Source organism: Mya arenaria, chromosome 1, assembly GCF_026914265.1.
Source record: "Mya arenaria isolate MELC-2E11 chromosome 1, ASM2691426v1".
NCBI classification, from domain to species: domain Eukaryota; kingdom Metazoa; phylum Mollusca; class Bivalvia; order Myida; family Myidae; genus Mya; species Mya arenaria.
Genome location: NC_069122.1, coordinates 42,332,032 through 42,344,964, shown reverse-complemented (window position 1 = coordinate 42,344,964; position 12,933 = coordinate 42,332,032). Strand labels below are relative to the sequence as shown.

At 32.0% G+C, this 12,933-nt stretch overlaps 1 protein-coding gene across 1 annotated transcript in view; it reads right to left on the bottom strand.

Annotated features, from left to right (window-relative positions):
• LOC128227239 (uncharacterized protein CXorf38 homolog) overlaps nt 1-12,485 on the bottom strand; it is a 37,549-nt gene extending 25,064 nt beyond the window's left edge. Inside the window, exon 1 of the mRNA XM_052937590.1 lies at nt 12,238-12,485. Coding sequence (XP_052793550.1) covers nt 12,238-12,244 — 7 coding nt within the window. The 5' untranslated portion in view covers nt 12,245-12,485. The remainder of the gene's footprint in view (nt 1-12,237) is intronic.
• Between the last annotated feature and the right edge of the window lie 448 nt (nt 12,486-12,933).

Genomic DNA, 12,933 nt, shown 5'->3' with positions numbered 1-12,933 from the left:
TCACTTAAGTTTAGAATATCAGTAAGAAAGGATAAACCCTTACTTTAGGTCGTCAAATTGATCAAGGATAATCAGATCTTACTATATGTGGCCGTATCGGTCAGTGTTGACTAGCCAATTTTAATTCTACTGTCTGGGGTCAAGGATGACGAGCCTTTACTTTTCATGGCTACATATATCAGGATAATCACTCTTAACATTAGATAATTGTGTCGGTTAGGGATAATCACCGCATACTTAAAGGTCCTTCACGGTCAGGAAGAACCACCCCTTTTTTAGATAACCCGGATGATCAAAACATACTTTATGTGAACGTTTTATGTCTGTTAGGGATGCTTACCTCAGCTTTAAAAATAACCATCCCTTAGTTTACATATCGATCAGGGATAATCAAACTTTACTGAGGGTGTTTTTGTCGGTCAGGGATGACACTGCATGGGTCAGAGATCATCACCACTTATTTTTACTTTTCATAGCTGTATCAATCCGGGATAATTACCCTTAACGTTAGATAAAAGTTTTGGTTAGGCATGATCACCCCTTACTTTTATGACTGTATCGGTAAGGCATGCTCAGTCCTTAATTTTGGTTGCCAGCTTGACCAGAGATAATGATAATCATAGATATTATCATTAAATTGTTGTTCTTTTTCAATAAAAAGGTATTTCTGTTGAAGTGTGAAATAAGAGGGAAATCCCGTCAAACATTAAAGGATTTTTATATGGAAGGAAATATGTTTACATAACATATATTTTTGGAAAGCTGATAACATGTGACTTATTTAAATATCAAGTTCGTAAGCCGGTATTGCATTCCAAGTGCCACCCACTTTATTCAGCTTGTCTATGTCAAGATATCTCGGTTGTGATCATTATTCCTCGTTTCAAAGGTTGAAAACGACCTTTCTGAAGCTCGTAATGCTTTCATGATGTTAAAAGCAAATCTAATTAATATTGCATCCTCACACCCCCACCCCCACGGTAACAATATGCCGATTCACTTTAGTGGTATGACATTTGTAATTGAGCATCGCCTAGCGATGCTGTACCAACACCATTCAAAATATGCCCTGTGGGTCACTTATTTTACATTGACTTATGACATATATTGTTGTTCAAGTTGCAGCATTGAACTATTGACAAAATGTCCAGTTTGCATTTTTCAGTTTTACCTTGGATGGCCGTTGCCTTTCGTTAAATACTTGCATTTCATGAGTTAATCTTCAAACTTCGAAATAAATCGTTTCATGTTCGATTGAATTCAAGGAATATTTCGAAATCGATTTATACATAAAGGTAATAAAGCCTTTATTAGAGAAAAATAGTGCAAATTTTCCATTGAAATCTCGAAAAAGGGTAAAAAGAACCAAACAATTAATGAGAGATCGCAATTGTTTCATTGATAGGCCTTAAAGACCTAGTTTAAGCCTTTTATATGTGATCCGCCCCACCCCCCCCCCCCCGCAACTCCAAATCGGAGTTTCCTGCTGTGCAGTTTAGTAAGGTTTTTATTATAGAAAAGGACCCTAAATGGCCCTGAGCCAATACACAAATACACATAAAACTGGGCCCTACAGTGCAATTAGCAGAAGATGCACAGCAGGGGATTGTCATGCCAAACATTCCTTAAACTAGGTCTTAAGGGTTGAAACGACTAGCGGTAGGAATGGTATGTGGTTGACGTTTTCGGGTAGTATTGAAACGTGCTACATAATTGACTTGACTGGTCCATTCATACAAAATACCCCATATCATCTAAATACGTATGTCATATCATCAATTATAAGTCATTGAGTTTCTCCAAGTAGTGCATATCCGATTTGGGAAATGATTCAATCCATATTAAAAGTTTAAACCTTAGCTTCAACCAGGTTTGTCAAATTGATAAATGTATAAAAAATGGAAACTAAAACAAAGGGGAGATAAAATGCACACAAATTACTCCTACGGACCTCACATGTCATGTGTTTCTCAATATACTAACTAATCTAGACGAGTCCAGACTGACACTAGCGTGCGTAAATTTTCCCCAAAATATATCCAAAAATAAAAGCCAATGTAGTTTTGAAACAAATGATAAACAATATACATGTATACCTTTAAGAATGCGAAAATGAATTATTAGTTTCTATTTTATCATATAATTTAGAAATAATTACTCAAAATAAGATGCAGATTGTATGACATACAGCGTTCGTGCAATTTTCCATAAATGTTATTCTGTTTCGTTGTGATTTCGAGGTTGCCGCATCAATGGCTTCCTTAACCAGCGTAAATACTTTGCCTTCGTTTAAGCCGTTTTCTTATTCTAAAGCTAATTTTATAAAGTAATTGAATACGGTTTGGTTTTGTGTATATCTTTGCATTATTTAAGGTATAATTTACACATAGCATACATTTCAAGCATACATTACAGACAGATGCAATTCAATTAAAAACGCCTTGGTTAGAAAGGTCGTCTGTATCAATATTTATGCGAAAAGCTACAGAAACAAGATCAGTAGCAAAAAGTTTAAATATAAACCCTGGTCAATGGCACTGGGTAAACGTCAAATACATAAAATCACAAACAAGAAACATGGAAGAACAGCACACAACTCCACAAGCAGCACAGTGCAAACATACTATTTATAAAAAAAACTAGGTATGCTTATCAAGGATGGTTAGGTGCCGCCTTGGAACGGTCAGTAAAATGTAAATTTCATGGGGGTTTTAACCAGTTAAGTGCACAAACCTCACTCTTATCCCAACAATCCAAAATAAAGATAAAACGTAAAATAAAAATCTTATCATAGTATACTGGATTTATGACAATGATATTAAGGACACTTGTTTTTCAAACTGTTATGTTTTACCCTGTTGAGAGGCTCAAATCTTGATTCAAAATAAACTGAAAGAGACCAAACATGTACAAATACCACGAAAAGACCAAATAATGCTGTTAAACAAGATTGCTTACATGACCCGAAACATGAGAAAGCGCTTTTTATACTAAAATTAAAGTAGCTCAAAGATAGGTTTGTTTTATATTCATATCCAATTAAACAGTTTAAAGAAGATGATAGCAGAAAAAAGGAGACTTTATTACATTTACGCCTTGGTATCTTATTCATTCTGACTTTTAAAGGAGGTAATAGTAGAGTGATTTTATGCTTCGGTATTACACTTTATGCCATACATTGTGTTCTAGTAGGTATATATATTATACGTTTTGAAAGACATGACAGTAAAGTCATAAAACGTCACATTGTCATACTTTCTTAAGTGACAGAATAACACAAGCTAATGAACGTAAACTTAAGGGAAACATCCAGTTGTCAAACAATTTACGATGACCCTGTTTATTGGAATTGTCCAAACCCAACAGGCAATCAACTTAAGACACAGAACGTAAAACAACACAGACAACCCACACATGCATCGATGATATATATTACATACATAAGTAAATACTACTGTATGATACTTTCCGCCATGACAGTATGTCCAATCGGTCTTTATGCTTCTAAGGAGCTCATAATAGAGAGATAAACCTTCTGCCCATTCCATATTCTGTCGTGACAGAATGAGGGCATCAAATGTTATTATCAGTCATGGGTGAAAATAGAGACCTAAGTACTTGTAACACATTAACCTTTTCCTTTAAGCATATTCATCATAAGATACCTTAGTGGCAATTAAAAGATATTAAGTAAAATCGTATTGATTAAGAATGGACATAACGTACCCATTTATACCCGTAATATCGAAGATTATTCAATTCAAATAACGCCTACAAAAAATACATTTGGTTCGGGTAACCCGACCCTACCTACGGAATAGGCTCCGACCCTACCGTTTTTATAGTCGATTTGAAAAAAATAAAATAAAAAATAATAAAAAATAATAATAAAAAATTGAAAAAAAATGCTTTTCAATATGTAGTTTAAAACCTTAAATGCATATACAGAAGATAACTTTAACACCTTTTCCAATGATAAAAATTACATTCTAATAGTATATATATAAAAAAAGCCTACCTACCCTACCTATTTTTGAAAAGGATGTTACCCTAACCAAACAATTTATTTTTTTAGGCCTAAACTTAATTATATTTAGGTATTGTATCATATCTGCCTTTGTGCGTTTGTTCAATAAATATAACATATATATAATAGGATCGTGCGTAAAACCATACTGTATTGTGAACTTATCAAGGCATGCAAGTTATGCATAAACACATTCAAACAAAACAATGGAAGTGGCTACAATTAATAACAGCAAGTTCCAGCCAATATTATAATGTTGCAATAAAATACGGTAGGATTTCAACGAGGTATGATTAATAACATATTTTCACACTACGTATTTGATGTTTTGGATACAAACCTTCTTTACAAAATGCTAATATCTTTAGTTTTAATATTTTCATCTTTTGCAACTTGATTATTGTTATTTAACTATGCTTGTAAGGATGTTATAATCAATAATTTATATCAACTTCTTTATGGTGAAAGTTCATGTCAAAGTTTATGTGGAGCTATGCAGCCATACTCGAGTGTGCTCTTGTGTGTTATGACCATATCTGATATTTTGACGTTATATGTTTTAAAATAAATAAGTTATTATGACTTCCATTTTGAAAGGAACATTAACATTGAAGGAGTGCTATTGCAGACATTGTTTGTATAACGGAAGCATTTCTTTGTTTTGAGAGTGGATACTTAGTTGGAATCATATATACATCCTGTGTGGCAGTTGTATATAGCGTAAATCTTTTCTGTGAGGCCTAATGAAAATGTTAAGGAGATTTGGAATCTATTGTTCAAGTGTGGTCTAGTAAAAAGTACAAGTCCGTATTCATTTGTCCGGTGATGATTGATTGAAGTATAATAATAAGTTTAGAGATAATACATCATTATACAATTTATAATAATAATATTTAAATAATAATAATAATAATAATAATAATAATAATGATAATAATAATAATAATAATAATAATAAATAACAATAATACTAATATAATAATAATAATAATAATAATAATAATAATAATAATAATAATAATAATAATAATAATAATAATAATAATAATAATAATTATACATTTAGCTTTCATAGATATGAAGGTACACGAACCATTGTTGAGAATAGCAATACACTTTGTCTACAGATGCTTAACTATTTTGAAAGTACATTTCAATTTCGATCATCTTTCTGTTTGCAAATGTATATCTGATCATATCATTATTACATTATCACATGCATCTATCATGACATATTTGTTTTCGTTTATTTTCTGAACACATGCATTTAAAATATAATTAATATATGTACGTCGATCAGAAAAAAAAGAGCTATATATATATCAGAAAATGATCTGGAAACAGTTTTGCACACGATTTGCAGCGATTGAAACAGAGGTTCGATATAGTATTATTATCAAACCTCTGATGAATGAGAATAGGTCAAAAGAGTCAGGGTAAACATTAATAACAAGTATAAAAATTTACAACGTTTTGTGAGTTCTTGCCAAACAAAGAGAGATATGGCTTTCAAATTAGTAATATGATACTCTTAGCAAAATACTTTTTATTTTAAATAGAAATGAGAAGGGATGGTACCAACATATGGCATTGTGTCCAATAAAGTTTTGTTAACGACTAAACATATAAAAAACGAAAGAAACAGTAAACAGAATATAACAATACATTTAATTGGAGATGACAATAATTAAGATATAAAAATATTATTTTAAAAGCGATACTCTTTTAAACATAAGCTTGTTTTAGGCTGGTTAAAATTAAATTGGTTATTTATCTGTTATTAGGAGTTGGAGTTTTTCATTTAAGTTAGCATGCTTTCCATGATAAAATGACAAATATAACAATACATTTAATTGGAGATGACAATAACCGCTATCGTTAAAGATGCACTCCTTCTCCCAAATAAGATTTACCGCAATTAATCTACATGTTTTGATATACTCAAAAGGAGCCGAAAGTGGATCACAGTAAATCTTTTAGCATTCACCAATCATTTAATATGTTTGCGTTTTCAGCTATTAAATACACTGTTACAATCTTGTTATCAGTAATTAATATTTTCCATAAATGCATTATTTAGTGAGTAAATAAAGGTTTATCACTCAAAATATATGTTTGTTTAACTTGTGTGTGTATTGATTTTGAATAAGAGTGCCACTTTAAATTAAAAAATAGTGATGTATGAACCTTTTTATATGCCATGTTTTATGTCATACGAAGCAAAACGTTAAGTTGCAAACATTGATACTTATTTGTCTAAATGTCAGTAAGAATAGAAACCAGGCACATTAACCTAGAAGTAGGGTTATGCAACTGGATATTAGATACATAAAAATACACGTATGTTTCTATTTTAATAATTGCCCTCACCCTTGCTTTCATCAAGTATCGGATCACTAATGCAAAACACCTAATATTTCAAACACACTTAATACAAGTTTGTTTTCCACTTGCATGGAATATTTCGTATCCTGCTATACTTTTAAACACATACTGAAATTGACCTGGGCTGTTTTCAAACTTCCTTCTAGTGAATGCAGAACTAATGGTTATTATAGGGTAAAGATTAATTTATACACTCAGATGCGTGCAGACCGTTTTTTATTATCGTTTAATTTATGCATAAGGAAAAGTATACAATTACAAAACGAATACATAATTATCTGCTTGTGACCGCTGTCGGCCGTCCCGTAACCATATATTATTGTGGTTATATCATTTAAAAATATCAATTCATGGTTTTGGCGTCATTAGAAAAGGTTTAGTATCAAGGCAGGATATAAATAAAATATATTTATGAGGAAATTTAAAACACGACTGTTTTCTGTTTAGCAGTAACAACACAAGGAGCTCAGTTTCATATATGAACATTGTACATTTTCCTGTTTTTATAGTAATGAAATAACATTATAAACTTCAAAAACGAAGCTTCATCATTTGACTGTTATATTAAGTTGCATGCAATATTCTTTATTAGGTCATATTCAAATTACAACTACTGACTTAAAGCAAGGCAACCAGATTGAATGTAGATGTTTTTTTTTATTTCCTCTTTAAATTGAAGAGCATGAACATTATTTTATATACTACGATGCAATTTCTGTCTCATAAAGCATACTGGTATAAAATAAACTACTACCCAATTGTGGTATATTTGCAAAGCTGAACTAAAGACTAAAATGCCTAGGTCCAATGCAATATTCCATATCTCTGAATTCAACCAACTTCCTATGCGAGCAATGCCGTGCGGAATATTACATATCGCATATGTAGAATTCAACAGTCTGACTATATGACCAAGTGTTGAAGGCAATATTCGATATCTTGTACTTTTTCAGAATTCTAATGATTAAAGATACGACCAAGGCCGTTGGCAAAATTTATTATATCGTATGCTGAATTTCTTATTACAACTCTAAGACCAAGGTCGTATGAAATATTTCTTTGATCGTACGCAGAGTTACCATAGTGTATATTACATTGAAGAATACAATTAATTACAAGACGATTGTTAATGGTAGGCATCAAAGACGCGGCTGAATGGGTTTTATTGAATATTAATATATATCTATTGATGTTCATGAAACATTTTGATTAAGTTTCATGAATATTAGACCAGACATAATGCCTCTTGTGTGTTCCAGATTGGACCTAGGCACATAGTTTTTGACCCCATGTGACTAACTTTTACAAGCGGTCGATCATTAAGTCATGTGACAATAAATACAATTGATAACATTCCGAACAAACACGGACATAGCCGAACTATGACGGTTAAATCAACTTTCTAGATCGTAGTTACTCGGTCGTCTCCGGCATGCGTAAATTATTTAGACTGGTACCTTGCATTATCACTGATAAAATTATTGGTGTCGGGTCGATTCGGCCGAGATATCATTTCGTCCTGATCCTTTTCGGCCTCCTTTATTCATAAATGTTTGTTATAAATCGTGTGAATTACGCTTTGAACTTTCATTTTATATCAGTTAAATTTAAATTGTGTTAATTTTGTTATTGCGAGTTAAATTTGTTAGTAAAATCGTGTGAATTAAGCTTTGTACTTCCATTTTATATCACTTAAGTTCTAGATAGTCAATTAATGGCGTGTTAAGGCACTTATATTTGTTATCAAATGCATAACTTAAACTATTATTCACAATATGCCCGTAAATTCTCACATGCTTATTTACTACCACAGCGTGTATATAAATCATTTTCACAGAAAGTAAATTTCTAAAATAACGAACTGGTATGACCGGCGACCAGTCAATACAAAAAGGCTGTCAGATTTTTCAACCCAAAGATTTTTCAACCCCTTTGTCATTTGTGAAATCAAAGAGTTTTCAACCCCTTTGTCGTTTCAACCCCTAAAAGTGCTAAGACTTTTAACTCCACCTAAAACAGGGACTTTTCAGCCCCTTAATTTCTCACCTTTTAAGAGAAAAAACTACACACAGAAAATAATTTATTTTGAAATTTCTTTTAAAAATCAAGAAAATATTACAGACAGAAAATATGTAAAACATACAATATATGCATACTTGAAACACATGATAAAACAATAATTTATTAAATATTTACATAGAAATAAATATAAAAAAATGCTCGACTGTCCATTTAGCTATTTAGTCGCTTAGCCATAAATCTTTCTATCTCCCTGAGGAAGAATGGAATGAAGGCCGCACATCCATTAATGGGCAACATGTGTGACTTGGTCATAAATTCCTAAGGGATTAAGGGCGTTCATAACACCTTTAATTAAGATTATAGTAACTTGAAAGTGACAGTTAATTAAGGTTGTAATACCCTGATGGCCATCATTCTAAACCGATGAGCAGCTTGATAAATTTTGTGTATGATTTTTTCGGATATAAAACCAAACAAAAAATATTTTTAATTTATCTATACCCCCAAATCTCAGAATTTTTAGATAATACATTATGAAGAACTAAAATCAAACTGTACTGAAATGGCAATATGGTACTACAAAAACAATGTTTCGACTGTTGACCTTTTTTAAAGGCAATGAAAGTTTTATAAATGTTCAAGCTGATGCTTTTATTGGCATTGTACAGGCAAAATAAGGAGAATGTTCCGTAAATCCTTCTTTGCATTCATTTTCTTTTGCAATTATTCAAATGTGTTACTTAAAAACAAAAGTATGTTCATAACTTTGTACATAATATATGTGAGTTATCGTATGTGTAATATCCTTTAGAATAATACAACAATTGCTGGGCTAACTAGGCATCAAAATCTTACTTTACTGTACCATTGTTAATGTTCGGGATAGTTAAGCATATCGAAAACCAGTAACCATCAAGTACTTAGTAAATCAAGGTTAAGAATTTGTAAATTTCATCCAATACTTTGAAGAAAAGTGTAACAAATTGGACAAACAAGTCTTTAATTGTATTTCAATAAAAAAATGTTAAGTTTCTTGCAAAAAACAATGAAAAAGACAACACATGGCTGACAAAAATAATAGCGGTTGAAAAGTCTTTGATATAAGGGTTGAAAAGTCTTCAATATGGCTATTAAAATATTTCAACTAGGGGTTGAAAAGTCTTTGATTTAGGGGTTTAAAAGTCCAAACAGATAGAGATTGAAAAGTCTTTAAAATAGGGTTAGAAAAGTCTTTGATATAAGGGTTGAAAAGTTTTCAATATGGCTATATGGCTATTAAAATATTTCAACTAGGGGTTGGAAAGTCTTTGATGAAGGGGGTTGAAAAGTCTTCGTTTTGAGAAGGGGTTGAAATGTCTTGGGGTTGAAAAGACCTGCTCCCCAAAACAAAAACGCAAAGAATAACTTTTTTTGTTTCCTGTTTTAAACATTAGACTTATTCGTTTTATATGACGTTTTAGAAGATTTACACGCATCAAAACGGTTATTGACGACACATTTTAAGTAAAGTTGAATAAGAGTTGATATCATTAATCATAGCTAAAATTTATCCGTATGCACTTCCCCATTGACAATTTCAAACATGTATCCCTATAGACGCGGCCTCCAGGGCGCGTCTAATAACCAGCTGACTTATAAATCCAGTTTTGATAATAAGTTTCCAAACTTTCTCAGCCTCAATATTGGAGGAATATCTCTTTTTATATATGTCTGCTTTAATGTTTAATTTGCTTTATATAGCAGGTACATGTAACAAACCCATTATCACAGAAAAGAAACTCGATTGTTAATAGAATGAAAACTTTCCGAGCTAAATGCATTTTATATCCTTTACATCTTTAATCAATAACTCGACAAAAAATTAAGATTCTCTGAACTTCAAATAAAAAAATACTTCTATTAAGAAATATAATACCAAAGATGTTTTTGTAAAAAACAACAACTGTGGAAATAACAAAGTGAAAAAATAAAATCAAAATTGAAAACTTAGTTTGTAAGTTTTTAAAATTAATAAATGTGTTTGTGTGTTTGTTACATCACAGATATTAATTTGAAAAGGAATCGTAAAGAACAAAGTGACGTTTTCATGTTTTGATGTGTCGTGCCTCATCAGCAGGTTAACATTGTTTTTACCTTTTTCGAAAAAGATCTTTAAATTGACTTTACGCAATGTTATCAGTTTGTTTTGTAATCATACTTTTGGTTAAAATTTGTTTGTGTTGTTTATGTTAATACCTCAACCGGACGTATTTTTGCAAACAACGTCACAAGTATCGACAGTTGCGTTTCATCTTCAAAAGAAGCTGATATGCGTTTCGTAAGGTTTTTATTGTACCCATACAATAAGGATAAAACCATAAGCATTTATACCACACCTTTAGATAAAATGTATTAAATAGATATAAGTTAGAACAGTTCTGAAAGTAAATTTCCTATATTTCTACGTTATATGTATATTTTACTCTACTTCTCTAGTTCACGCCGTTTTTGTTTGAAAAATGAACTGTTGCCATGCAATGCAAAGAAGGTTTATCATAGCCGATGTGTTAATAATTATTAATAAGTATCTTTAATGTAAGTCAAGTTAGCGGCCTAGCGGCCTAGCGGCCTAGCTGCGTGAAGTTAGCGGCCTAGCGGCGTGAAGTTAGCGGCCTGGCGACCTAGCGGCGTAAAGTTGGCGGCCTAGCGGCCTAATTTTGTTTTCTATTTCACAGCAATTGTTAATGCGTTTTTATGGGAAAAGATGATTAAACAAAGTTTTTTTTATTAATACATTAACATAGCGGCATTAAATTGTTTTCTATTCAGTGCACTCTTCTATACGTCTTCTGCTAAAACAATGATAAATGAACTGTTTAAATGCACAAAATATCCATCTAAAGCGATTATAAACATTTTTAAAAAAAGGTCGATCAAGCACTTCAGCGGCTTAGCGGCCTAGCGGCGTGAAGTTAGCGGTCTGGCGGCCTGGCGGCCTTGCGGCCTAAAATGGTATCCCATTTCAAAGTATGTATACATGTGTTTTCTTCTTAAACAATAATATATGTACTGTTTTTATGCACAAATAATCACTCTGAAGCAATTATCAACTTTTTTTCTTCAAAAAAAGTCGATCAAGCAGTCAGCTATTTCAAAGTATGTAAACATGTGTTTTTTTTAAACAATGATATATTTACTGTTTTTATTCACAAACTATCACTCTAAAGCAATTATCAACATTTTTTTCAAAAAAGTCGATCAAGCACTTAAGCGGCCTAGCGGCGTGAAGTTAGCGGCCTGGCGGCCTAGCGGCCTAAAATGGTTTCCTATTTCAAAGCATTCAATATGCCTTTTCTTTTAAAACAATGATATATTAACTGTTTTAACGCACAAATTATCATTGTGAAGCGATTATAAACATTTTTTTGCAAAAATGTCGATCAAGCACTTAATCGGCCTAGCGGCATCGCGGCCTAGTATACATGTCTTTTCTTCTTTTTCTTCCATAATATGTTTACTGTTTTTATGCACAAAGTATCACTCTGAAGCGATTATCAACATTTTTTTTCAAAAAGGTCGATCAAGGAGTCAGCTATTTCAAAGTATGTAAACATGATATATTTGCGCCGGTCCCTGGGAATTTGCGCCAACGGGGTTTGACTGTATGTGCATTTCAAAACGGAAGCGTTTATAGCCTCATTATTCACGAATACCTAAAGACTTTCAGAACGTTGAAGTTTAATCGAACATTTTTGATAATTATGAAATTCCAAAACACTACCAACACAACATTACTTGACTTTGTAAAATAAGAAAAAACTTACATATCATAGAATTCTCCAAATCAATATATTTGATAGTTCACTGTCCATTATTTCAAATAACTCAGATACTTCCTTGTGAATTCAACTACACACCCCAAGCACAGCTGGGACAATATAGTATTATCGTGGTTCAGACTGCATCCTTTTCAATTTTGAAATCCATGGGTTAAGTTACAAACTATAAAATGAAGCGTTTCATGTTTCATGTTGCTAAGCAGTAGCCCTTTGAAAATTAAGGATGGGTTTATACCAAAAACCATGCATTATTCGACAGATACGCTTTTTGGACTTGTACAATTCGTTTTCATTCTATTTTGAAATCGACATTTCAGAAAGCAATAAGTCAAAAACGTCACGATGCTATACCTGAACTAACGTTAGAAATTTGTTTACAAGAACGACCATGCCATTGCGCATTTTGCATTCTTAATTTGATGTCTGACACATATCGCCAGAACAAAAACAATTATTTAAGTTACACGGATAGTGTATAAATATTCAAACTAGCTTAATTTAAACTAATTTAATCTCTGGATCTTAATGGAACATAAATGAAGAAACGTTGGATGAATCATTTACGTATTATTTTTCAGGCCGTTTAAATATGTTATTATGATGCAGTCGAAATACGTTGGGACAAAACCGTGGTTGCTTTGGAAATATGAGGAAAGTAATTGTCATAAATCTTTAACGAGA